The following is a 27,659-nucleotide window of genomic DNA, read 5'->3' as shown; positions in this document are numbered from 1 at the left end:
CTATAAGAAAAATTATTTTATTAAATACTATAAAATTAAAAGAATTCGATATTTATCAAAAAAAAATTTTTGCCTTCATTTGTAAATCATCAAGTTTTCTTAATTTAAGAATATTTTATTTTAAATTATGATAAATAATAAATATTTACTATTGAAATATTAATCTAAATGATATTCTCTTTATTTTTTGCAGTAGTTTAAATTCAATTTATACAGTTTTAAAAAAAAAGTTATTCAATTTTTTTATTTATTTATTTTTTTTCATAATTCTGAAGAATTTTACCGTCTTAAGCTTTTATAAAATTAACTAAATTAGATAATTACAGATAAAATTTCACTCGGAAATTCCTAAAATAGCTAAATTTATAATAAATAAAATACATTTGTGCCCAATTATTTGCTAAACTTACAAATAATTATAGGAGCATTTATGAAATAATTGATATTATTTTTTTTTTAATTCCATTTCTATCGATTAATGACATTAAAAATTCAAATTTTGATTTTGAAATTGGATTAATGATAGATATACCGTATCAGATCACTATCAAAGTAGAGTGAAATCATGGAGAAAACACTAATAATTTGCTGTGAAAGTATCATAGAGTCACAGTGCTAATACTACTAGGTTGTCATGGGATCACGGTAAATTCATGGTTAAACCACTATGAACTGACTGTGAAACTATTGTAAAGTCACAGAGTTAACACTATCAAATTACTATGGAATCACAGTGAATTCGTAGTGAAATCACGATAAACTGACTGTGAACCCATGATAAAGTCTCAGTGTTACCATTGTTGGGTTACCATAAATCGATAGCTGATCGACAGTAAAATTATCATGAAAGTATGGTAATTTAATTCTAAACCTACAAAAGAATCACAAGTGAAATCACTATGGAACTACCATAAAATTACTGTAAAATTACTATATAACCAGAGTGACGAAATGGCACAAAACGACTGTGAATTCACTATGAAATTACCATCAATACACAGTAAACTTACGGTAAAATTGATTTCACTGTGATTTCACTGTGATTTCACAGTAACCCCGAATCCGCGAGGGTACTTATGAGATTTTATAAATTTCCATTCACATAAAATATTAATTTTATCAGATTCATTCAAAAATAATTACTTAACTTCATTTTTTTTTTATTAGAATTTACACCAAAAATACTAATGTTATCACTATTTCTTGTACTTTCTACCAAAAATACTTTCGACCAAAATAACAAAAGTTGCTTAAGCCAAGAGAAAAAATTTCTCGGGAGAAAAGATCGATATGGAGAAGGGGATGGTCACCGGTGCTAGGCAGCAGCAGCGGGAGTAGTTCGGTGCTCGCCACGAGATCGCGCCTACGATTTGTAGTGTCCCTGGTAAGACATTTATTTCAGAAGTGTTAAATTCCAAATTTCAATACAATTTTATTCGAGCACTCCTTTGTCATTTGACAGACCAACAAGTACCTGTGTGGGTTGTACTGTAGTATATCCCATAATACATCATGACTTGAATATTTAATATCAATGTTTACTTGAGTAATTTTTGATGAATAAATAAACTGACTCAATTTCATAGATTTCTCGTGAATAGATTGCGAAGAGTTTTCCGCGTAAATACTCATACAAATATTCTTGAGTATACATAATGAAAATTTTTTGAATTCATGCTAAAAAATTCAATAATTTAGCATATAAACCTTAATCAATACTACAGAAACTATAACTTAATCAATCTCATAAATTTTTTCGTTACTATATGGAAAATTACTGTACTCACATTGATTAATCAGATTCAAATCTTGTATGATTTCAGAAATCGTCTCATACAATCTTGTTCATTCCCAAAATCCACTCAATTGTAAACTTTACATTTTTCGAAAACTTATAAATACTTATAATCACAATATTACAGCTTCTGTTTCTTATAGATTCTGATAATTTATATGAGAATTTTAAGAAAAAAATTTTTTTGATGCACCATCCATGAGAAAATAATTGTATCAGAATTTTTGAGATTTTCCGTGGACAAATACTGATCGTTTTCTCATAGCCAATTTTTTTTATGAGATTTTATAAGACCTTTTCCACAGGGTACCACTTTAAGTATTATGAAACCGAAATTTGTTCATATGCATTTACATTAAACAAAAATAATTATCAGCGGCGAGATTAATGTTTTGATGTTCAAATTGTGAACTTACAATTCAAAACTAACTACACTCGTTGTCATTAATGCCTGGTCCCCCAGGCTATAGAATCTTAGCCATGCAGGGGGCCAGGCATTAATGACAACGAGTGTACAACTGACCGAGAAAAACAAGCAAGTACGCTGTTGCCATCGAGGCGCCACCTGACGTCAAAATGTTCATTTCACTCAAGTAAATCTGTTACTTGGTTTGAGAGTTAGGTTTATTGTGTGAAAAAAAATATACTTTTGAACCAAGCATATACAAATCTTGATTTAAGAATCCTGAAACTTCTTGAGCCAAGAAATAAATTCTTGAAGCGAAAAAAAATGGAATTTTTCAAACTAGTATCCTTGGTTCAAGAATATTTCACTTGAATCAAGTTAATTTTTTTTTCTGTGTGGGTAATGTTTACTGGCTGAAAAGTACTTTTGAAATTTTAACCGTGACGGGTCTCGAACCCACGGTCGTCATGCTATGAAGCACGTCCACTGTCTACTAGGCTGACCTGTTTCATTCAGTTTACGACGATTCTTAACATCTTTTAAAAATTCAGGGTTTTAAAAAATAAAATATTACTTGAATTCAATCTTGATTTAGTTATTAGATTTTTTTTTTGAAAGTAAATGAAAATAATTATAGTTATAAATTACAAGCAAATTTAACAATTAAATTGATCTTAATTAAGAAGTGAAAAAAAAATTCAAATGTATTGATTATCATTATCAAATTAGCAAGAACTTATTAATTTGATTCTTCAATTAATTCAAAAAAAAAGTTTCAATTAAATCTGTTTTAATTATTAATTGAATCAAAAATTATAAATTTAATTTATTTTATACATCGATAAACAATAAAAAAAAAACAATGATTTTAACTACTATCGTCAAAATAAAAATAAACGTTTGATTATTTAAATTTTTTCATTCAAAATATTCGATTATCTCTGATTAAAAACTTCGATTAAATCCCATTGAAGCTGAATCAGAGTTTTTAATCATGGATATTTCTTAAATTATTTTGTTTAGATATTTTCAATTCAAACCTGTGTTAGAAAAATAATTTAAATTAGAAGTTTGAATTCTAGCCAATTAAGCCAAAATAAAGTTAAATTTGACTTAAATGGGTACTAAGTAAGTTGAGCTATTCAAAAGCAAGTTAAAAATGGATGATAAACACATTTGATTTAGATGTTACTGCTTTAAAAAAAATCGATAGATTTTCATAGCTGCTTGTATAAAACCTATACTTGTCTACAGTACTTTCCGTTAAAACTTATTCATTCTCATAAAATTTCTATAAGAGTTTATGAGAATCTATTGGATTTCATACCAAGGGAATATACCAGTTTATCTATTTAAAATTTAATTATTAATAAGATTGTTCGAAAATATCCAATAAAATTTCTATTTAGTAAAAATATTCTAAATAATTTATTTGAAATTAAATTAAATATAAGATTATTTTGAATTATCCATTCACAATTAAATTATCAATTAAATAGTTTTTTCTACCCTCCAGCCGGAAAGTGGCAATTTTCGGGCCACTGCCCTAAACGAAGTTGCAACTTTCCGGCTCCGTTGAGCAGAAAAATATTATACGCACCTTGACCAGTAAAAAAGAAAGCCTCAGACCACATGTTTGTCAGCCTCGGCCACCAATTACATGTTATCTGAGACTTTTCTTATTATTTTACTAGCCTAGGCATGTAATATACTATAAATAAAAATTCCAAAAATTAACTAAATAATTTCATGATTTGAAAATTATTACTGTTTTTTTTTCAACGAAAATTAAGATTTTTTTAATTAAAAAATCAGCAACCCTGCTCGTGTATGGCATATTTTAAAAATGATGTACGAAAATTTTTCCTTTGTCATGCGTGAGAACCCGGGAAAAAATGATCAGGCCTGACCATGCCTGTTCATGTATGATCAGGCCTGAAATTAGACCTGATCATGCCTGTTCATGTATGATCAGGCCTGAAATTAGACATGATCAGGCCTGATCATACCTGTTCATGCCTGTTCATATCTGTTCATGCCTGACCATGTCTGTTCATGTCTGAAGCGTTATATGCGTTCAGGCCTAATCATACCTGTCCATGCCTGTCCATGTCTGTTCATGCATGTTCATGTCTGTTCATGTCTGAAGTGTTAAATATGCTCAGGCCTGATCATACATTTTCATGCCTGTTCATGTCTGAAGCTTTAAATACGTTCAGGCCTAATCATGTCTGTTCATGCATGTTCAGGCCTGACCATGTCTATTCATGTCTGAAGTGTTAAATGCGCTCAGGCCTGATCATACCTGTCCATGCCTGTTCATGTCTGTTCATATCTGAAGTGTTAAATATGCCCAGGCCTGTCCATATCTGTTCATGCCTGGTCATGTCTGTTCATGGCTGTTCATGTCTGAAGCGTTAACTACGCTCAGGACTGATCATACCTGTCCATGCCTGGTCATGTTTGTTCATGTCTCAAGCGTTGAATAAGCTCAGGCCTGATCAGGCCTGTTAATGCCTGTTTTGCCTGGTTATGTCTGTTCATGTCTGTTCATAGATATAAAATTTTTTTGACCAAGAATCTATCACGTATAACCCGGGAAAAAAGGATCAGACCTGATCAGACATGAACAGGCATGAGTCTTAAGACTTTCAGTACTTGAAGTTCGTACGAGACCTACTTTTCAACTCAATCTCTTCGGTCAACAGGTAACGAGGCGAACTTTCAAGCGCAAGGTCCACGGTTCGAATCCTAGACACTCCCATTTTTTTAATTTTTTTTTCATTTTTATAGAAATAATTATATATAATTGTATATAGTTATGCATAATTATATATAATTATATAGGACCATTTTTTATATATAATTGTTTTACTGGAATGGGCATGAACAGGCATGAAGAGACCTGATCAGACCTGAACATGCCTGATCAGGCCTGGTCAGGCATGGTCATTTTTCATGTCTGATCAGGCCTGAACATTTTTTCCCGGGAATGTATGACTGCGAAGAACGCAGCATTCATCATATATGATCATGCATGATTTTTATATACTCATTAGGGTGTTTCATATTTAGGCGATATTTTTTTTTTGTCCTACCTGAAAAACTAACAATTTATAGTACAAAAAAAATATTCCCGCTTGAAAAAAAATTCTAAGTCAATTAGGGGCTTAGCGCATCCAAAAATTCGATTTCCCATTTACATAACGTGGAAAAAAAAATTTTTTTTAGTTTGGAATTTTTTACCTCGGCAATGGCTCATTGTAAGAATAAGCCCAGCATACATTTTTGTAGGAAATTTAATGCTCTACATGAAAAGTTTCTTATCATTTTTTGATAAATCCACCTGTTCAAAAGTTATTGGACCTCGAAGTCAAGTTAGAGTAAATTTCGAGATCTTTTTCCTTTTCTGGCGAAACTATCGGACTTATCATAAAATGCCATAGAATCTTTTCTGTAGAAAATTTTATTTCCTACAAATTATCTCTGATAAATTTTTTTTTAATTCTGCATTGTTTTCTAGTTATTTCCATTTTAATGCCAAGCTCCTAAAAAAATAGTGTTCTGGTCGATTTTACGAGCTTGGCATTAAAATGGAAATAACTAGAAAACAATGCAGAATTAAAAAAAAAATTTATCAGAGATATTTTGTAGAAAATAAAATTTTCTACAGAAAAGATTCTATGGCATTTTATGATAAGTCCGATAGTTTTGCCGGAAAAGTAAAAAGATCTCGAAATTTACTCTAATAACTTGACTTCGAGGTCCAATAACTTTTGAACAGATGGATTTATCGAAGAATGATAAGAAACTTTTTTTGTAGAGCGTTAAATTCCCTACAAAAATGTATGCTGGACTTATTCTTACAATGAGCCATTGCCGAGGTAAAAAATTCCAAACTAAAAAAAATTTTTTTTCCCATGTTATGTAAATGGAAATCGAATTTTTTGATGCGCTAAGCCCCTAATTGACTTAGAATTTTTTTTCAAGCGGGAATATTTTTTTTGTACTATAAATTGTTAATTTTTCAGGTAGGACAGAAAAACAAAAAATATCGCCTACTCTCTTAAAATGAACCAGTGAAATTTCACTGATTTTCCAGTGAAATCCACTGGTTCAACCAGTGGAATAAGATGATCGCTTGGCTCACTGGTTGAACCAGTGAGTTTCACTAGTTCAACCAGTGAAATTCACTGGTTAAACCAGTGATACGCCGGTGTACTACATAAATATAAACACAATAGGTTAGATTAATTTTATTTTATTATAAACGTTTATTTATAAACAAAGTGAAGTCAAACAAAAAGAGTCTTAATAACAATTATATTCAATTAAAAATTATTTAGTAATAAAATAAATAATATTTATTAAGATTTATAAATATTTAATTTGTTTCCATTTTCAATAGGCTTTTTATATTGTTCAATTTTAAAATTATGTCATTCATTTTTGAGGTTAGCTTCAACCTATTGAAATTACTCCAAAGTTATTTATTTTTAAACTCTGTAAAAATTGTGTCATATAATTATTATTGTTATGTAAAAGTTAGTTAAAATATTACATGAAGACAATCAATAAATATTACTTATTTATTGACATAATAAAACACTTAAATATACTCATGTACAGAATGCTGCTGTACCCGCGCGCTTACATATTTTTAGTTCACTGGTTGAAACCAGTGAGCGCGACGTTCACTGATTCAACCAGTGAAATTTACTGGTTCAACCAGTGAACTTCACTGGTTGAATCAGTGGAATTTCACTGGTTCATTTTAAGAGAGTAAATATGAAACACCCTACTTTTCATATATCATGCGTGGTCAAGCATGCTCTTGTATGAATCGTTCAGAACCATGCTCTATTATGCAAGCTAATGCATGACTATTTCCCCCCATCAAACGCAATCATGCATGATTGACGATGGGTTTGCATGAATCATGCACGATCAAGCATAACTTTATATGAATCATACATTCTCATGTACAATCATGCAAAGCCATACTCAGACATGCATGACAATCATTTTTCCGCTAATCATGATCATTCATGATCATGCATGACTGAGTATGGCTCTACCCGATCGAACATGGTCATATATGATCATGTAAAATCATACTGAGACATAAAAGTTCCTGTATGAACGTTCATTGCCCTTCTTACATGTCCATGTATGAACATGCATGATTTTCCATGAATCATGCATGCTCATGTATGATTTGCATGATCATGCATGCTTTTGCACGAACGATGCGTGAAACTTCATTCCTCGTCATGCATGATTGGATATAACGTTGCATGATCTTTACATGACTTTGCCTGAATCATCCATGATCATGCATGCTGATTTTTTCCCGGGCGATGATGTCAGAATAATAGTGACGAAACATTGCATAATTGAATGATAAAAAAAGATGCATAATATGATTAGTTTTTGATATCCTAAAACCTTAATAGCATTTTATATTGGACCTGAAGCTAATAATGGAAAAAAAAAATCGTCATAAATATATTCTTATTTTTATTTGATAACAAGATTTTTACATAAAAATGACTAGACAATTCAAATGTTTATATTTATAATTAAATTTTAATAGGTTGTATTTTTGATAATAAAATTTCCAAAAAGGTTGCTCTGTGTGTGAATTATATTTTATTTAAGTTACCTGTTTTTCCTGCATATTCTTTCCATGGTTGAGAACTAAGCGGTAGTTTAGCACTTGCAGCAATAAAAAGAGTAACTGATATTGACAAAATACACAAACCTCTTTGTTGGAGCATTTTCTAACTATATGGTGATTAATAAAAAAAACCTGTCTTTTATATCAATCTTTTTTCAATAAAGATAATCTACGATAATCCTATTGGATTATTTGCGTGATTCATATGCATACATACATCTATTAAACTAACATTAGTTTATCAAGTTGACGCCATTAAAATAAAATAAATATCTAAATGACATTATATCAATTGTTGAACACTTGTAGATTATAAAATAACTACAGTCTCTTTATTAAAAATAAAGTTATCTGTTCCATTCTGATGACGGCAGTTTGCTTCCTGCTTAAAATTTAATCAGCTTTATTTCAAATCATTAATTATATATTCTGTACTTACTACTTCAGAAGGAATAACCATTATAATCAAAGAATTTTTATTTTGTGGTAAATTTTTAGTTATTTACATGCTGTTAATTATTTAGCTTTAGCGAACGCCGTTTCATGAAACCAAGAAAAACTCAAGAACTCGAGAAAAACTCATCTATACATGGATAAACAAGGGCACGATTTTTAGTGCATTTTTGCTAGAAAATTGTGGTTAAAATTACAAAATTTAAAATGTAAGCTGAAAATAAGCTTGCAATTCGAAATTTTTTTTTTGTTGAGAATTAAATTAATTATTTATACTTAGTGATTTTTATTGAGAGAGAAATATAAAAAAATACAATGCGTTAGCTATACTTTTACAATCTATCTAGTGAAATCTAATAAGCGTACACTGTAAAAAATCACCGGGGTAAGTCCAAACGGTGTAGGTGTTAAAATCGGCGGTGTTAAATTTCAACACCGAAAGCGGTGTGAAAATAACGCCGCCACCGGTGTAAATATTCTATACCGGTGTAAAAAAAAAAATCTCCGGTGTTAAAATAACGCCGCTGCCGGTGTAAATATTCTAGACCGGTGTTAAATAACGCCGCCGCCGGTGTAGATATTCTTTACCGCTGTTAAAATATTTCACTTTGTAAATATTTTTACCTACTCGATCACTATACTTGTTAATAAATAATATTCTTTAATTATTTTCATAAAGAACTGATATTTTTTGTGTTTTATAATCTTTAAAGTTAAAACTCCAAGCGGACGCAGTTTATCCTGCCTTTACACCGGTATTACTCCGCTTTTACACCGGTTACCCCGATTTAACACCGGTATTTTTAACACCGGTGAATTACTCCTCCTACACCGGTGTAATTTTATTTTAACACCGGGCGGAGTTAAAATGAGTCCATTTTTAACACCGCTCTTTTTACAGTGTATTATCGTACATTTTACTATTCGAAATAGTAATTTTATCACAAATTGTCAGATTGGAACCTTTTTAGTAGATCATTGCATTCCCCATAAAATTTCTCTTACCAAGTTTTCGAAATTCCGAAATGCTCGTCAGTTGTATGCATTTAAAATATCGATTTATTATAACAAATCGTATTTGCAATTTTTGGGATTGATAATTTTTTTAATGATGAAGACTATAACATAGTAAAAAGACTCATAGCCCCGACCAAAAAGTACTGTGGGATCGCCCAGAGTATACATGTGGACCTCATTGGGTTCCAATAAGACATGCCCAATAGGGAAATCCATACACTGAGAGAAAAAAAAATTTTTTTCAAGTATTTTTTTTACTTATTTCTGTGAATACTTAAAACAAGAAATTTTTCCTAAATTGAAGTATAATATTTCTTATTTTTAGCAACTATTGCTTCGATCTAGTAATATATTACTAGATACATGAGTTACTTGTAACAAGCAATTATTTCTTGAATTAAGTTGACATATTTCTATATTCAAGAAAGCAATTACGTAAGCCAAGAAAAATCTTTCTTTGACCAAGCAATTTTTTTCCAAGTTCGAGAATATATTTTCTCAAGTCAAGAAACTTTATTCTTGGCTAAAGACATTTTTCATATTGAGTCAAATAAAAAAGTTCTTGAACTAAAACAAAAAAAATTTTAAACTTAGTAAAAAATTTCTCATCTTAAGTGATTTTTTTTTTTCAGTTTGAGAATATTTTGTTCTCAAGTCAAGAATCTTTATTCTTGGCTAAAGACATTTTTTATATTAAGTCAACAAAAAAAGTTCTCGAACTAAAACAAAAAAAAAGTTTGAAACTAAGTAATAAAATTTCTCAGCCCAAGTGATTTTTTTTCCAGTTCGAGAATATTTTTTTCTCAACTTAAGGAATTTCTTATCATGGTGTGACGAGTCACGATATTTTCATATATAAAAAAAATAATTATTAAAAGAAAAAAAAATAAACGCAAAAAAATATAATGCGTGTAAAAAAAAAATAAATAAAAATAAATAAATTTAAATGAATAAAGAGATAGAGAAAAAATAAGGCGAGTGAAAATAACAAAGTGTGCAAACGCAGAGTGCGAAAGAAAAAATTAGTACCAGGAGTCACCGCTAGGCGCAGAAGAGCGCTGCAACATTTTCCTAGTTGGACAGTTAGAATAGAAGTAATAAGTTCTGTTCAAAGGAATGAAAAAGTCACTTTGTCAACTACTCCTAACAGGATAATATCCTAGTAGAAGAGTACAAGTACTCTTGAGGTAAATACTTGTGAGTAGATTTTTGGAATGCTTTTCAGTCATAACTATAACAGCGCAGGGGAATCCGAAGAAGCATCCATACGGATTAAATTTAAATACTAAATATAAATAATTAATTATTGAATTGATCATTTCATATACTAAATAAGAAGATTTAAGTATTTTAATTACTAAATATAAATTTTTAATTACTGAACTTAAGTCGTTCAAATACTGAATGAAAATTTTCAATTATTATACTTTAGTGTTTTAAGTAGTAAATGACAACTTATAATTATTAAATTAAAGTATTTTAAATGCTAAATTAAAATATTTCAATATTGATCACGAGTATTTTAAATACTAATCTTTAATTTTTAATTATTGAACTTGAGTATTTTAACTACTAGATGTGACTTTTTATTATTTAATTGGAGTATCTTAATTACTAAATTAAATTTTTTTCATCATTTATTTCAAGTATTTTAAATATTAAATTTTAGTTTTCTATTATTTAACATTAGTATTTTTTTATTAAACCTAAGTTTTTAGTATTAATAGATTTCACAAGTATTTTTACTAGAATTAAGAAATTATTTACTCGGTACTATTTAAGTATCTAAAATACTTGAATCAAGTATTTTTACTTGAAAATATGCACTTTTTTCTCTCAGTGTATGAGGACCCAATAAAAACCCAATTGGGAAATGCGAATCGAAAAGAAATTAAATTATTGTAAGTTTTATCCTATTACGGCTTTTAGGAGATATTAGTGGAAAAACCCACCGTGAAAATGAAAAATAATAGCCATTTTTTCCCATTCGGTCCTGTGTGGGACCTAAGTGGGAAAACCCAACGTGAAAATAAAAAAATTACTATCGTTTTTCCTCATTGGGTTCTGTGTGGGATCAAAGTGGGCAAAATCCAACGTGAAAATAAGAAATAATAATCTCTTTTTCAGCATCAAAGACTTTGAATCGGAAGGATGCAGGTTTGAGCCCAGCAGTCACCGGGATTTTTTCATTAATTAAATCCATGTAAATTTCCTCTAAGTAATGTTCCTAATATATTAAATCACATTTCGGATCAAATTGAAATTTTCTTTCCCAATTTAATATTTTTTAACTTCCCGCTAAGAAAAACGACGATTTTCGAAAAATTGGGAAGTTATTGTTTTCACCCTGATTTTCGAAAGTCGAGTTTTCATCAGATGTCGACGTTTTGAGGTCCTAGAAAGCTATTCTGACTATTTTCAGAATGATGTCCGAGTGTATGTATGTATGTGTGTGTGTGTGTGTGTAAACTCTTTGTAACTTTTTAACTAATGAATCGATTTGGATGGTTGAGGTGGCAATCGAAAGAGCTTGTTGGGCCTCAACTTTCCTGAAAATTTCAGATCATTTGATCAAGCAGACTCGAAAATATGGGTGAATTACGAAAAAAAAAAAATTTTTTTTTTTAGTTTTTTAGTGATTTCTCAGAAACGACTTGAACGATTGACTTCAAAATCTAATCAGCTCTAGAACTTCATAAGCCACGTCGAATGCCACCTCAACCATCTCAATCGGTTAATTTGTTCGAGAGATATCGTTGGCGAAAGAAATGATAAAAAACGGTTTTTTTCGATTATATTTGAAGTGACTCATCCGATCAATTTCAAAATTTTATTAGCTCTAGAATTCAAGAAAACGCGCCGATTGCCACCTCAAACGTCGAAATCGGTCGATTAGTTCAAAAGATATCGGCGTTGAAAAGTTAAAAAAATAACATTTTATGTTATTTTTTCCAGATAAATCAAAATATAATGTGCTAAAATGTGTCTGAAATCATGCCAACTCTTTCTCTTTATAGTCTCTTCCGATCATCAGATAATGTCATATAACTTGTTCCTTAGTTTTAAACATATTGTCAGCAAAAAAATGAAAAACCCAGTCTTTAATGTTTTTCTCGGATATTCCATATATTATTGCTCGGACCTAAGTCAAAACTTATTCAAATCTTGATTTTGATCACTGACATTGATTTCTGCCTCAACACATTTATTTCAGAGAACATAATCGATAATAAAAGTTTAAAAGCCGCTTCTTCATTCATGATTTTCGATTCTTAACTTTTCAAACTCTAGCATAAAACGTAACTTGTTAGAGCTTGAAAAGCTCATAAAAAAATCATTCCATGTAATAGCATTTTCGAGCTCGAAGAGCTCGAAAATATATTTACAGTGATGTTTTCAAGCTCCTTGAGCTCGAAAACAGCGGGAAGTTTTGGGGCTGGCCCGCAGGGTCAACCGACGCCCAGATTTTTTTAATAGGAATGCGCTAGTGGGATGTCTTGGGGAATTCCCTATTGGGGCATTGCTGGGACTGCCCAACCCTTATCAAAGGAAACGATTTAAAACGATTAGAAAAAAAAAATTTTAATACTTTTTAATGCTTTTGAATACTGGGTCTTTGCGTTACATCCCTATGTGCGGTCCCTATAGGGCAACCCCATAAGGACCCAATGTCTCACATAAAAATTTCTAGTCGGGCGGCTTATTGGAAGGAAAATCCTCGATTAATATAATTTTAGTAGATTTCATAAAAATCTAACTATTGTATTCGTCCTCATGATGGAATTTTGGAAAAATTTTGCTACCCCTAAACTCAGCTCGACGAGCTGAGTCAGGAAATACATTCAGTTCAAAAGTTTATATATGTATTTATATATATGTATATATATATATATATATATATATATATATATATATATTATAACGCAAAAATTATACGCTAATCTTTGCGCTACAACTTCGTTCTCTGTCCTTAGCCTCCGGTCTCAATACTAATAGGGCGCCAGGTAATTTTTATCACTGGAATCACCAAACCAGTAAATTACGGAAATTTTTATAATTTTTGATCTGTGGAATTATCATCAAAACCACGCAGAAGTAAAATTCAAAACTTAATAGCAAAACAAGACAGAGACTGGAGCACTAAAAACAGAGTTACGGTATGCCGTGGTGTCGCTCAGTGTGTAGGTTTATGGAGAGAGGGAGTGGTCCGGGTTAAATCATCCCAAACTCGTGTAAATTATTAGCGGATTTGCAATTTTTATTTAACAATAAATCAAATACTAGAACATAATACAAATAATCTTACTCTCTATAACAAAATACTGAATCCGAAAAATACAACGATCCGGTAAATCCGGACGGCAACTTGGCATCTAAATGATGCGCGTCAAAACCTTATAACTAAATTAATTAAAAATAATTAATTAAAATAATTAAATAACTGGAGCCAACCGATACTCAAATAGTACTCGGTGAACGGGAACCATAATCTTAAATTTGTTACTCTAGCATACTTGCTGTAGCAAAAATCGTACGACTAACGTACCTGGATCTCATTTTTGACGTTCATTAGGCAATAATTAACTTACTGACTAACATATTCCCTATAATTATTTTATAAAAAAATAATATTAACAATAGATCGCGAACATGACTCTAAACTGTAACTACTTTCTCATAATTTTCACAGATCTTACATCTTTTCTTTTACTAAAACCGTAACATAATACCTCAAGATTCTAACTCAAACTCGATTAATTATTTATAATAATTATCTCATACCTGATTACTGATGAATAAAATATCAAGTAACGTCTCACACTGTTTAAAGCAATACTTCTGTAACGATAACTCCAACCTGTAGCTTTCTGAAGCATCACTCCTGAACACGTCTGCTCGCTTCGAGCGACCAGAGTCGAATCCCCTACTGTACTCCCCAAACCAAAAACATCATCGCCATTATACCGGCTCTCTATACTTTACTCCATAACTCCAACTCGATATTGAGTATGGATATCCCAATGTGTGCGCTCTCCTGGACTTGGCTTCGGTGAGATCGCAGACTAAAATTCTTAAATTTAAGTGACCAACGGTTACCCTCAGCAGCACACTGGTCAAAGCTGTCCACTGAGGCCTACCAACAAAACCTAAAACTCCAAAAATGACCAGAAATAGCGGCTTCCACAGCGATAGTGGTCACTAAACCATCGCTGAGTCCTGCCAATCATAATAACAAAAACTGATCTCTTACACCTAGTCCATAGTCCCTATTTTGGAGCGCTAGCATTTCAGCTAGACCTCTACACTCCACATGGAAGTCTCATAGGGTCAGGCAAGCATCCTGACATCAGATACAACCGGGTGGCAATTACTTGAGCCCCATTCCACGGTTGCTCCGACTTTTCCACACACTCAATAAACCAAAAACTGAAAATTCCAAAACTCAAACTTTATCTTTTAACCAACTCTAATCTCCACCCATATCCCATAATAAATTTCTCATATAAATTTTCTGTAGCCAAACGTTACTCCATATTTAATCCTTAGACTATATTTTGATCACCAAAAAAAAACTGTATAAAAAATCGCAATTTACTGTAGCTAAATTCTAAATCTTGAGTTACCATGCTCGGTTATGCCCCAAAATCAGTTGGTGCTTGTGACGTCAACTCAATCCAAGCCTCGTCCAAAAAAATAACGTCACAATATATATATATAATATAACGCGCCGTTCTCCAACGATAGCGTCCGCAATTCTACACCGATCTTAATGAAACTTAGTATACTTATTCTATGGACGATTACCTTGAATGAGTTCGAAGATGAGCCAATTCGGCCAATAAGTTTAGAAGTTATGGTTAATTGAAATTTTGCAAAATTTTCAAAAAAAATTTGTTTGCTGCTTTAACTGGATGTAACTTCTAAACGGAAAGAGATAGCTTATTTTCGTTTGTTCTATGTGAAAGCTCGTCCGATTGCCTACAATTTTGACTATACAGCTCATTAATTTGACCATTTTTTCTAGTAGATAAATGGTTTTGAACATTTACAAATTATTATAAAAACTAATTTTATGCGGGTTTTCACTTTGATTATAGCCACAATTTCACACCGATAACCTTGAAACCTAGTATACGTATTTTGTGGGTGACTACCTTGTTCGAGTTTAAAAATGAGCTCAATCGGTCGATTAGTTTAGAAGTTATAGCATTTCTAAATTTTCAAAATGTCCAAAATTCATATATTTTTACTTATTCTTCGAATAAGCTTTAATTTTCATACCTATATATATGCCTAGACCACTGAAATTACTTATTTTACTATTCAATGAAATTTTGCTATTGCATTAGTTCTCCTACTTCTTAGTACATTCATGGAGCTACTTAAATTCATATTATCGCAGTGTGACACTTATAAAATCCATACATCTCAATTCAGTGGGTATATACAATTTTGTTTTATCGACAGTGTATAAATGATATGATATATCAATAACAAGATTAACATTAGTTATGATGATAATATTCTCCATATCTACTCGTCGTTTGATATTTTAGTAGGCTTTTTATTTCAAATATTAGTACTAATTTCAAGTATGACACTTTGATGTATCGCAATCAATTTTTAATTTTAGAATATTTTATTCGTAGATTTTATTGAAAGCCAATTATCGCCTTTGTCCTTATGGTAAAATTCTCGAACATTAAAACCATAATCTATCATAATTTTTCGAATAGGGTCCGGAATACCATTGGTCCGATAGTTTGAATTTATGCATACGTATCTTTAAATAACGTCAAATCAAAACATATAGTGTATTATCATCAAAAATTCTTCTGAAAATCATTTAGTTAGCTTCAATTTTTGGCATTATACTTATAATTTTTGGATTTTTTTTGTTTTATTATCTCGAGAATTTTTAAGAAAATGTAAAAAAAAAATTTATTTCATTATTAACTTTTATTTGAACTGTGAAAAAAATTAAACAATGAGAAATCTACTTCCATTTCGGCTGCCGAATGGCCTTTTTTTTTTACTGAGAAGATTTCATCGAAAAACTAACCTAATGTGTCTAATCAAAAAAATTTGAAAACTGGTTGCCTCTGCGGACCAGCCCTAAAATTTCCCGCTGTTTTCAAGCTCCTTGCGTTCGAAAACATTATTGTGAATATTTTCAAATGTTACAAGCTTGATAATGCTCTTAATATATTAGTATTTCCGAGCTCTACGAGCTCAAAGAAAATAACACTTCACATGATCAGACCTTTTTATACTTAGTCAGACATGAACCATTAAATACAGGTTTAGTCGGGTCTGAACTTTCCATAAAACAATCTTTTTTAATTCTTGAGCAAGTCTGCTTTCAAAATCGATATGTGCTAGTGTCTTTTTCTACGTATGTGTTTCGCTGCAGATACATGTGACTAGATTTAAATTGCAAGCCTAGTGCAAGCCTAACACAAGAAATTCATGCTAGATTACAACTCAATTCTGGAGGAAGACTATAGTTGAAAATAGTTGCGCATGGCTTGTTCAATATCTGCTCAAGGTTCAAAATTGACCTAGAGCCTTGAGCAGATCTTGAGCAAGCCATGCGTAAGTACCTACAGTAAATTACTGGTGCGAGAAATGCGTCAGACACCTTTTCATTGCACTGTGTTCAAGATATCTTTAATATTCTACAACTAGTCGGTGTTTCTAATTCTTACGGCCATGGAACAGAAAAGTAATTCGCCTCTTTTCACTAGTCCTTGCCTCTGGCTCTAAAAGCATGGAACAGACAATTACAGCTCCTTACTTCGATTGATTCGTGTCGCTAACTCTTAAAGTCACGAAACTGTAAATTATATCCCCCTTTTTCAACCAGTTCGTGTCTCTTACTCTTACGGTCACGAAACAGAAAATTATAGCCCCCTCCTCTAACCGGTCCGTGTCTCTAACTCTCATGGTCACGGAACTGGAAATTATGGCTACATGCGTTAATATACGCGCAACAAAGTATCCTCACGACAAAATATCTTCCCTGATTAAAAAAAATGATTAAAAATGATTTCACACGTTAAATGTCCATAAGAGACAGGATTAGAAATGATTTGAAGGATTAAGAAGTATTTAAAATGATTAAAAAACAAATCATTTTAAATACTTTTTAATCATTTTTTTTAATCAGGGCCCATTCACGATCCGTATTGCTGTTATTCGCTCTGAGTGAAGCCATGGTAGGGGAAATTAAATCGACTGAAGCGTTCGCAGTAGTTACTTTCGGCGTTACGGGAGGCTATTATTACTTATATTAATTAAATAAATATTTATATATTACATTGAGATAACTATTTAATTATTTATTTTTCATTTTGATTGTTTCCTTAGTACAATTTTTTGACTTTGATATGAATTTCAAACAACTTAACCTTAATGTTTACTGCATTCTTTTTTATTTTTTATCATTATACTTACTTGTTGTTGATTTATTTAACTAAAAAACAAAACTGCAATTACTATAAATCTGTCACATATTTTTTATCACTTTTTTTGTTTACTATTATTTATAATATTTATTTATTTTTATGTTTCTTACTATTGACATGCGTATAAAAACATACTCTGACAGCCTCCCGTAGTTCATATTTTGTCTGGCGCTGCAGTTACACTCATAGCGAATAGCCGTCCCGATGAAAGCTTGGGATTTATTCTTACCACGGTTTCTTCCCCCACCCTTTAAATGTTGGTTTGGTACACGCGCACATTTAATGACGCATGCGCCCATTCTAATATTATGGTGGTGGGGGAAGAAACTGGTGGGAAAAAATCCCAAGCTTTCATCGGGTCTGTTCATGTCTGAAGCGTTATATGCGTTCAGGCCTGATCATACCTGTCCATGTCTGTTCATGCATGTTCATGTCTGTTCATGTCTGAAGTGTTAAATACAGTCAGGCCTGATCATACGTGTCCATACCTGTCCATGTCTGTTCATGCCTGGTCATGTCTGTTCATGTCTGAAGCGTTAAATACAGTCAGGTCTGATCATGCCTGTTCAGGCCTGATCATGTCTGTTCATGTCGGAAGCGTTAAATACAGTCAGGTCTGATCATGTCTGTTCATGTCTGAAGCGTTGAGTAAGCTCAGGCCTGATCAGGCCTGTTCATGCCTGGTTATGTCTGTTCATGTCTGTTCATAGATATAAAATTTTTTTGACCAAGAATCTATCACGTATAACCCGGGAAAAAAGGATCAGACCTGATCAGACATGAACAGGCATGAGTCTTAAGACTTTCAGTACTTGAAGTTCGTACGAGACCTATCTTTCAACGCAATCTCTTAGGTCAACAGGTAACGAGGCGAACTTTCAAGCGCAAGGTCCACGGTTCGAATCCTAGACACTCCCATATTTTTTATTTTTTTTTCATTTTTATAGAAATAATTATATATAATTGTATATAGTTATGCATAATTATATATAATTATATAGGACCATTTTTTATATATAATTGTTTTACCAGAATGGGCATGAACAGGCATGAACAGACCTGATCAGACCTGAGCATGCCTGATCAGGCCTGGTCAGGCATGGTCATTTTTCATGTTTGATCAGGCCTGAAGACTCATGCCTGCTCATGTCTGATCAGGCCTGAACATTTTTTCCCGGGTAAACAATACCATGAAAATTTTCTGAGCATGCTACTTAGGTTTGTAATTGACAATTTCCATTTTTTACGGTGAGGAGTTAAAAATGCAGAACGAAAAAATTTTTCGTCTACAGATTTCGCAATGCTATATAGTCATGATTGATTTTTTTAAGTATATACTTCCTACTTTTAATTTTCTATTATGGAAATTCAAAATTTCATCAGTAGGGATGTTATGGATTTCAATTTGACTAGAAAACCGAGTTTTTATTGGATATTAACATTTAAAGTCTTAAGAAGCTACTCTGAGTACGTTCAGAATGATAGCCGAATCGGTATGTAAAACCACGAAAAGCTTTTTTTTTAGTTAACGTACTAATTTTGTATCCCTATCAGTATGCTGTCAATTCGCACTTTGAGAACCATCTGAATCGGTTAGCTCATTTGAGAGATTATTGATAATAGATAAAAAAAATAACTGTTTCTTACATTTTTTTTCAGTAATGCATTATCTTCTTGTCTGATGGTTCGAAGTTTTTCGTTAGATCTTTGTCTCAACGAATTCTTTCGATTGCTGCAAGAAATATCTCTATCAATCAATTAATTTAAGAGATACCGTCGAGAAAAATTGTAAAAACAATTCTTCTTCCCGTTTCCTGTTAAATGTCTAAAACCCACTTATGAAAATGATCTTAAAGATATTATCAGGTTTTATCCTTAATGAAACCTTTCAATCGCTACCGAAAAGACCCAAATGAATTGATTGCTTTAAGAGTTTTAGTAAACGTAAAGTTTGAGAAATTATTACTTTTTATTTAATTATAAATTTTCCAATGTTTAATCATATAAAAACTGCATTTTTAGGCTTGGAGATGTCAAAAATATATTTTTGACTATAATACTTTTGATTTTCTCTTACTCGTAGACGGCGAGAAGTTTTATGACATACCCTGATTAAAAAAAGCGATTTAAAACGATTCGAAATAAAAAATTTTAAATACTTTTTAAGAACCGTTTTCAGATATTTTGTCGCTAAATAAAGACACAGACCCGATGCTTTACTCTATGAACTAGCGAAGTGCACTTCAATTTTTTGACAACTTCCATTTGTTTACGAGAAAAGCTTGGACAAAGTTTCCATTTACTGTACAAGTGCAACAAAGATAGTACCATTTATTCACTTGAGTGCGAATAGAGAAACAAATGAAAACGCATCTTAATGCTTTTGAATAACTCTTCTTATGGGTATTTAACATCGCAAATCGTTTTAAATCGCTTTTTTTAATCAGGGATAGTAATGAGTCATTTGATAGATTCATTACGGGAAAAAATACTCAGATATGATTATACTTAAACGCATATATGATAACATCTCTCATTGTGTACGATTATGTATGGAGCCACAAGCCGAGGATTCGATTCTCACCGCAGGTACATTAATCGAGATGCGTTCTTTAACTTCCCGCGGAGAAAATCGACGATTTTCTGAAAATTCGGGAAGTTATTGGTTTTATTCTGACTTTTTCAGAGCGATGTCTGTATGTATGTATGTATGTATGTATATGTGTGTGTGTGTGTGTGTGTGTGTGTGTGTGTGTGTGTGTGTGTGTGTGTGTGTGTGTGTGTGTGTGTGAGTGTGTGTGTGTGTGTGTGTGTGTGTGTGTGTGTGTGTGGATGTAAACCTCTCATATCTTTTTGATGAATGAACCGAATTAGATGGTTCTTGCGGCATTCGAAAGATATCTTCTGAACTTAGATTTTCCAAAGAATTTCAGACCATTCAGTCAAATAAACTCTGAGATATTTAAGAAATACGAAAAAAAAAAAAATTTTTTTTTTCGTTTTTTTTCAATATTGTGAAAACTGTTGGATCGATCAATTCCAAAATTTTATCAGCTTTAGATCTCAATAAAACGCGCCGATTGCCACCTCAACCGTCTCAATCGGATAATCCGTTCAAGAGATATCGTCGACGAAAGAATGGAAAAAAATTGTTTTTTTCCGTTTTTCGTGGATATTTCGGAATTTATCATATCGATCAATTCTAAAATCTAATCAGCTCTAGAACTCGATAAAAGCATTCGATTACTGCCAAGAACGTCCCAATGAGATAATCCGTTCCAGAGATATTGTTGACGGAATAATAAATTTAAAATCCATATCTGCTTTTTCCATTGAAAAACATCATAATTACTGAACAGAATTACTCAAAACTAATATGTTCTTCTCTATATAAGTCATTGAAAGTGATTGCTCAAAAATCGTCATGTTCGCTGGTATCACGATATACTTACACGATGTAGATACAACGTATCACGTAAATACTTATTTTGGAGCTAATTTTTGAACATAATTGTAAATAAATATATAAAAAACGCTCATTCATTCATTATTTTGGATTATAAATTTTTTAATTTTAACATAAACCGTAATCTTTTTGAGCTTGGAAAGTGTTGGAAATTTAGGTATGGTAATCGTGAATGAAACAAATCAATTTATTAAACAAATGAATATTATATCTTTTATTAAAATACGCGCTCTAGGGTATGTCTTCACTCGAAAGAGATTTAGCTTAGACTAACTTATTCTTTTAATATTATTTAACACTGAGGTCCACCAACCTCTCCTCTTTTTGTATAACAAAGATCTCTAAGTTCAAAATATATATATATGAGTGCAAATGAAGAAAAACATATTGCCTTGCATTTACTTGGAATCTCTCGTCGACCCAAGTACCTAAGGTCATAAAATTTGATCCATGCTAGCTTTCCTTTCTTTAAGTAAACATATACACATTTTGAACTCAACTCAAATATATATACTACGACTTAAATGCGACACTGTTCGAAATATTATTTCGAACAGAATATTTAGTAAAAAGAAATAATTAAATAAAGTATATATAAGAATAAAGATTGATTTTTGTACAGAGAATCCAACACGCCCCCTCAAAAATTAATCTTTAAATAAAATAAAATTAAGATTAAATTAGCTTACACAATCATAATACTAATTATTAATGATACCTTTACAATAAACTTATTATATCAATTAACTTCTAAAATTAAATTGTAAAGACATATCCTTTCACGCAATCTGGGAGTGCGAACATTATGGCCCAACTAATTTGCAAAGGGATTAGGAAAACCCAGAAAAACCTAATCCGACCATTTATCTTAAATATTTCAATTATACAGTCTATAATATATATATATATATACAATATATACAACATAAATATATTCTTTAAAATTATTTCAAATCCATTTGTGTTCTGAATTCCACAAATTTTGGTTCAGCCAAATAATTGGTCAGTGCATCAGCAATCTGTTGATCTGTAGACATATAAATTAGTTTTAATAAACCGTGCTCTACTTTGTCACGAAAGCAATGATATTTTATATCGATATTTTTCGATCTTTTATGACTTGATGGATTGTTCGCGATACCAATACAACCATTTTTATCTTCATAAATTACTATTGACCCTAATATAACTATCTTTATATTTTCCGCTAATATATTCAGCTTCTGATGATGAACCTGCTACAGATGCCTGTCGTTTAGATGCCCAGCAAATAGTACAATGATCGAATAACTTAAATAAATAATCGGTTGTATTCTTTGTCTATCGTTGTTATAACTTGCCTAATCTGCGTCTACATAACCGCTGATTATTTCTTTATAATTATTACGGGTATATGTTAATCTAATATTACTAGAACTTTTTAAATATCTTAATACTCTTTTCAGATACTGCCACAGTGTTTTTATTGTTTTTATTCATATATCTACTTACGATATTTTCTGATATGCTTAAATCTGGTCGTGAACAAACCATTATGTACTTTATACAACCAATAACACTTTTACATGGCGCATCATAATTTTCATAATCATGCATATTAAATTTATTTAAGACTGAGTTGATGTGTGCATTTTGATCTAATGTTATTACATTATCTTTTCTTGTAACTTTTATGCCTAAAAATGATCTAATTTCTTTTAAATTGACCATCTGAAATTTATTCATCAAATACTCTTTAAAAATATTCATAGTATTCATATCTGCAGTTGCTACAAAAAGATCATCAACATATAATACTACATAAACGTTCTTTAAGACATTTCCTAGATCTAAAATATAAATACAACGATCTACAGGAGAATTTTGAAAATTTAATTCTTTTAATGTAGATTCAAATGCTTCAAACCAGCAGCGTGCAGCCTGCTTTAAACCATACAGAGCTTTGTTCAATCTGCACACCTGATTTTTATCGCATTTGACTCCTGGTATTTTCATATAAATTTCTTCCTTTAATTTGCCATTCAAAAAAAAACTGTCTTCACATCCATATGATGCAGTAACAGATTATTCTGATTGACAATTGCAACTATGAATCTAAAACTAGCCATTCTAGCAACTGGCGCAAAAGTTTCATCATAGTCTACCATATATTTTTGACTAATACCTCTAGTAACTAATCGAGCTTTATATTTATATGGATTTCCAAATTCGTAATTTTTAATTGTAAGTATCCACTTACAGTCTACAATATTTTTATGTTTAGGTCTCAGTACCAATGTCCAAGTATTATTAATACGAAGTGAATCGAATTCACTTTTAACAGCTCATTCCTACTCAACCCTATCATTCCTATTTTTAATTTCATAATACGAACTAGGAATTTTGTGTATTATTGGTTGAGCGGATAGCATGCAATCGTCAGGTAAACTATTTTCACTATACGAAATCTGAGGACGGCCTCTGATCCTATTACTTCTCCTACAACTGGCTTCTGATTTATTCCTATTATGTAACTTAGGAATTTTATTATCTTTATGATTATTTACTTTATCTATTAAATCTGATTTATCGTTATCAGATATACTTAAACTATCTGGTTTATCATAACCAGATTAACTTACACTATCTGATTTATTAATATCAAATTTATCTAAGCTATCTGATATATTAAGATCAGATTTATCTAAGCTATCTGATTTATTAAGATCAGATTTATCTAAGCTCTGATTTATTAATATCAGATTTATCTAAACTGTCTGATTTATTGATATCAGATTTATCTAAACTATCTGATTTATTAATATCAGATTTATTTAAACTGTCTGATTTGTTAATATCAGATTTATCTAAATTATCTGATTTATTAATATCAGATTTAACAATATCAGATTTATCTAAACTGTCTGATTTATTAATATCAGATTTATCTAAATTATCTGATTTACCTACTATCAGATTTATTTAAACTATCTGATTTACTACTATCAGATTTCTTTGAACTATCTGATTTATTATTATCAGATTTATTCAAACTATCTGATTTATCGATATCAGATTTAGTTAAACTATCTGATTTATTATTATCAGATTTACTTATACTATCTGATTTATTAATATCAGATTTATTTAAACTATCTGATTTATCTACTATCAGATTTATTTAAACTATCTGATTTACTACTATCAGATTTCTTTGAACTATCTGATTTATTATTATCAGATTTATCTACACAATCTGGTTATCATGACCAGATTTGACTAACCCATCTGATTTGCCCGTATCAGATTCATTCAGGCCAATGATTGACTGAGTTTAACAATTAGTTAGTGACTACAGTTTCATTACCTGAGTTTAACCTTTCGTCCGTGACTACTCGAATGATTGACTGAGTTTAACAATTAGTTAGTGACTACAGTTTCTTTAGCTGAGTTTAACATTACGTTAGTGACACCAGTTATTTTATCTGGGTTTAACATACTGTTAGGGACTACAGTTACTTTACCTGGGTTTAACATTTTGTTAGTGACACCAGTTTCATGACCTAAGATTTCGTCAACATGAACAGATTTTATTTTCGGTCTAGAAAAAAATTTTTCTTTTGTCTACAATAACGTCTCTCACTACCACATATTTTTCACTCTCAATTTCGAAAACTCTGTACCCGTTTGGTTCATAATCTACCAGATTATTTCCCTTTGATGATTTTTCACCAAATTTATTTTTGTTAGTTTTTCTTGTGTATATACACAATGAACCAAACACTTTAAATTACTTGGTTGATAGCCTTTTTATTATACCACATTTCATATGATGTTTGAGTTTCTTTCAAGGCCTTACTCGGAACATTATCAATTAAATATGTTGCAGTGAGGACTGCATTATCCAGAAATTTTATCTAAACTTCAAACAAATATTCTCTACCAATTTTAATGTACATAAATAAACTAGTTTGACATTCAATTGAACTTCACTCTTTTGCAACTGAGTTAAATCTATATTTAATTAAATATACTATACAGTAACGAGTGTATAATGATCTAGAAATCGGGCAAAATAATTTTTCTTTTCTAGAGCCGTCGGAATGATTGGACTATAGTACATCCGAATGTACAATGAATATTGAGCTCCTAACATGATTTCGATTTTTAACCGTTTTGAATGATAATCGAATTTGTTTTCTTTTAACGCACACTTTACATATTTAATTATTACAAATGATTTCTATTATCTGCCTTAAGTTTCAATCATAATATGATTCTTTGATTTAACAAATTTATGCTCACTTATATGACCTAGTCTTTTATGCTATGTACTATAATTCGTCTTATTATTTCTTGAGCGACAGAATGAGCTTTATGTATTTGAACTGTGGAGCCAATCTGAATAAAATTATTAGAGGGCTTACCTTCCATGATGGGTATACCACCTTTATTAATTTTTACCCCTTTCTTATCTGAAATGACCACCATGCCTGACTTTACAGCTTTGACACCGCTGAACAGGACTGTATATGACCCCTTCTATCACTCCTAGAACGCTTACGGTTGTTGTCATCTGGATGAAACCTCTTTTGTTTCTAAAATAAATTCTCCGCCTTTTGCTCAGGACAATTTGATTCGTCTCTGGAGACTATCAAAACTTTGAGCAATAATCGCTCTGTTTGTAAGACAATCAGACGTGTAAAATTGAAGAATCTTCTTTTTTTTTTCTTCTTTCAATTTATTTGAGGCTCAGCAATAATCACTTTATATAATCACGGCACAAACTATTAAAGTAAACTAAACTCAAAATTTTATCACTATTCATTATGTAATTATTATTCAGCACATTATTATCAGGAATTATATTTAATTTTATTTTATTTGAAAATGATTATTTATAATTTATTTTTGTTTAATTATTTTAATCATTTAAAATCACATGCACTTCAATATTAAAATTAGAAAATTTGATAGTAGATTTGATGTAAGATGATTTTCAAATTTTTATACTATTCAATTTTTTTCTTTTGATAAATTAATCTTTCTTTCACGATTTTAATACACGGCGTATTCTGGGCCCATAACCTGTTGGAAATTTAGGTATGGTAATCGTGAATGAAACAAATCAATTTATTAAACAAATGAATATTATATCTTTTATTAAAATACGCGCTCTAGGGTATGTCTTCACTCGAAAGAGATTTAGCTTAGACTAACTTATTCTTTTAATATTATTTAACACTGAGGTCCACCAACCTCTCCTCTTTTTGTATAACAAAGATCTCTAAGTTCAAAATATATATATATGAGTGCAAATGAAGAAAAACATATTGCCTTGCATTTACTTGGAATCTCTCGTCGACCCAAGTACCTAAGGTCATAAAATTTGATCCATGCTAGCTTTCCTTTCTTTAAGTAAACATATACACATTTTGAACTCAACTCAAATATATATACTACGACTTAAATGCGACACTGTTCGAAATATTATTTCGAACAGAATATTTAGTAAAAAGAAATAATTAAATAAAGTATATATAAGAATAAAGATTGATTTTTGTACAGAGAATCCAACAGAAAGCTCATAAGAAAAGAGAAACAAAGGTATTTTCGAGCTCGAAAATGTATTTATACTAATTTTTTCGAGCTCTTAGAGCTCGAAAACAGCGGGAAGTTTAGGGGCTGGCTGCAGGGCCAACCGATGCCCAGATTTTTTTTTTTTTCGAAAGGAAAAAGAAAAAAGGTCTTTGATGTCCATATTACGAAGCATTTTTAACTTCAATGTATAATACATAAATTATCATTACGTTTTTCATATTTTAAATTATCTACAACTCGTGCAATGTAGTTATATATAATCATGTATGATCATATAGCACCATTTTCCGTATTTGGTTATACATGACCATATCTGAGTTTTTCTCCTTAAAGTGGATTAAGATACCAACGTGAGCTCAATTTAATATGCTCATCTCTTAGTCCATTCATCTATTAGTATTAATAGATTTTAATTTGTTATATGTATATATATTTTTTAATACTTTTGTGTTTCTTTTAAATTAGTGTTTCAATCGGTGGGTGTAAAAAAAGTTTATATTTAAGTGAAATTATACTCCCAACACCTGTGAGTCAGGAAATTGTGTATTTGTGATCATTTTCCTTAAGGAGGTTCGAGTGAAAGTAGTGAGCTAATGTAGTGTTTGAATTTTTTTGTTTACTAAATTCTCGTAATAATTATAAAAATTTATTATTTTAATTTATAATAATATAACGAATTTGTAAATTAATAATTATTACTTATTTAACGAAAGAAATTAATGAAATGACTTCGTTATTTTCGACTTATATGGTTTTATAAAAAGATTTTAATGTATTTATATCTTTATTTTTCT

At 30.9% G+C, this 27,659-nt stretch overlaps 1 protein-coding gene across 4 annotated transcripts in view; it reads right to left on the bottom strand.

Annotated features, from left to right (window-relative positions):
* LOC130665753 (uncharacterized) overlaps positions 1 to 25,206 on the bottom strand; it is a 35,369-nt gene extending 10,163 nt beyond the window's left edge. For 3 of the 4 annotated variants that reach the window (XM_057466304.1, XM_057466305.1, XM_057466306.1), the window contains exon 1: positions 7,867 to 8,025. In XM_057466304.1, coding sequence (XP_057322287.1) covers positions 7,867 to 7,981 — 115 coding nt within the window. In that variant the 5' untranslated portion in view covers positions 7,982 to 8,025. Of the gene's footprint in view, positions 1 to 7,866; positions 8,026 to 24,788 lie in introns of those variants that run through there. The other variant, XM_057466307.1, reaches the window with a different exon arrangement.
* Between the last annotated feature and the right edge of the window lie 2,453 nt (positions 25,207 to 27,659).

The sequence above is a fragment of the Microplitis mediator genome, chromosome 3 (genome assembly GCF_029852145.1).
Source record: "Microplitis mediator isolate UGA2020A chromosome 3, iyMicMedi2.1, whole genome shotgun sequence".
Taxonomy (NCBI): Eukaryota; Metazoa; Arthropoda; class Insecta; order Hymenoptera; family Braconidae; genus Microplitis; species Microplitis mediator.
The sequence above is the reverse complement of the archived record's forward strand: the minus strand, read 5'-3'. Positions and strand labels throughout refer to the sequence as shown.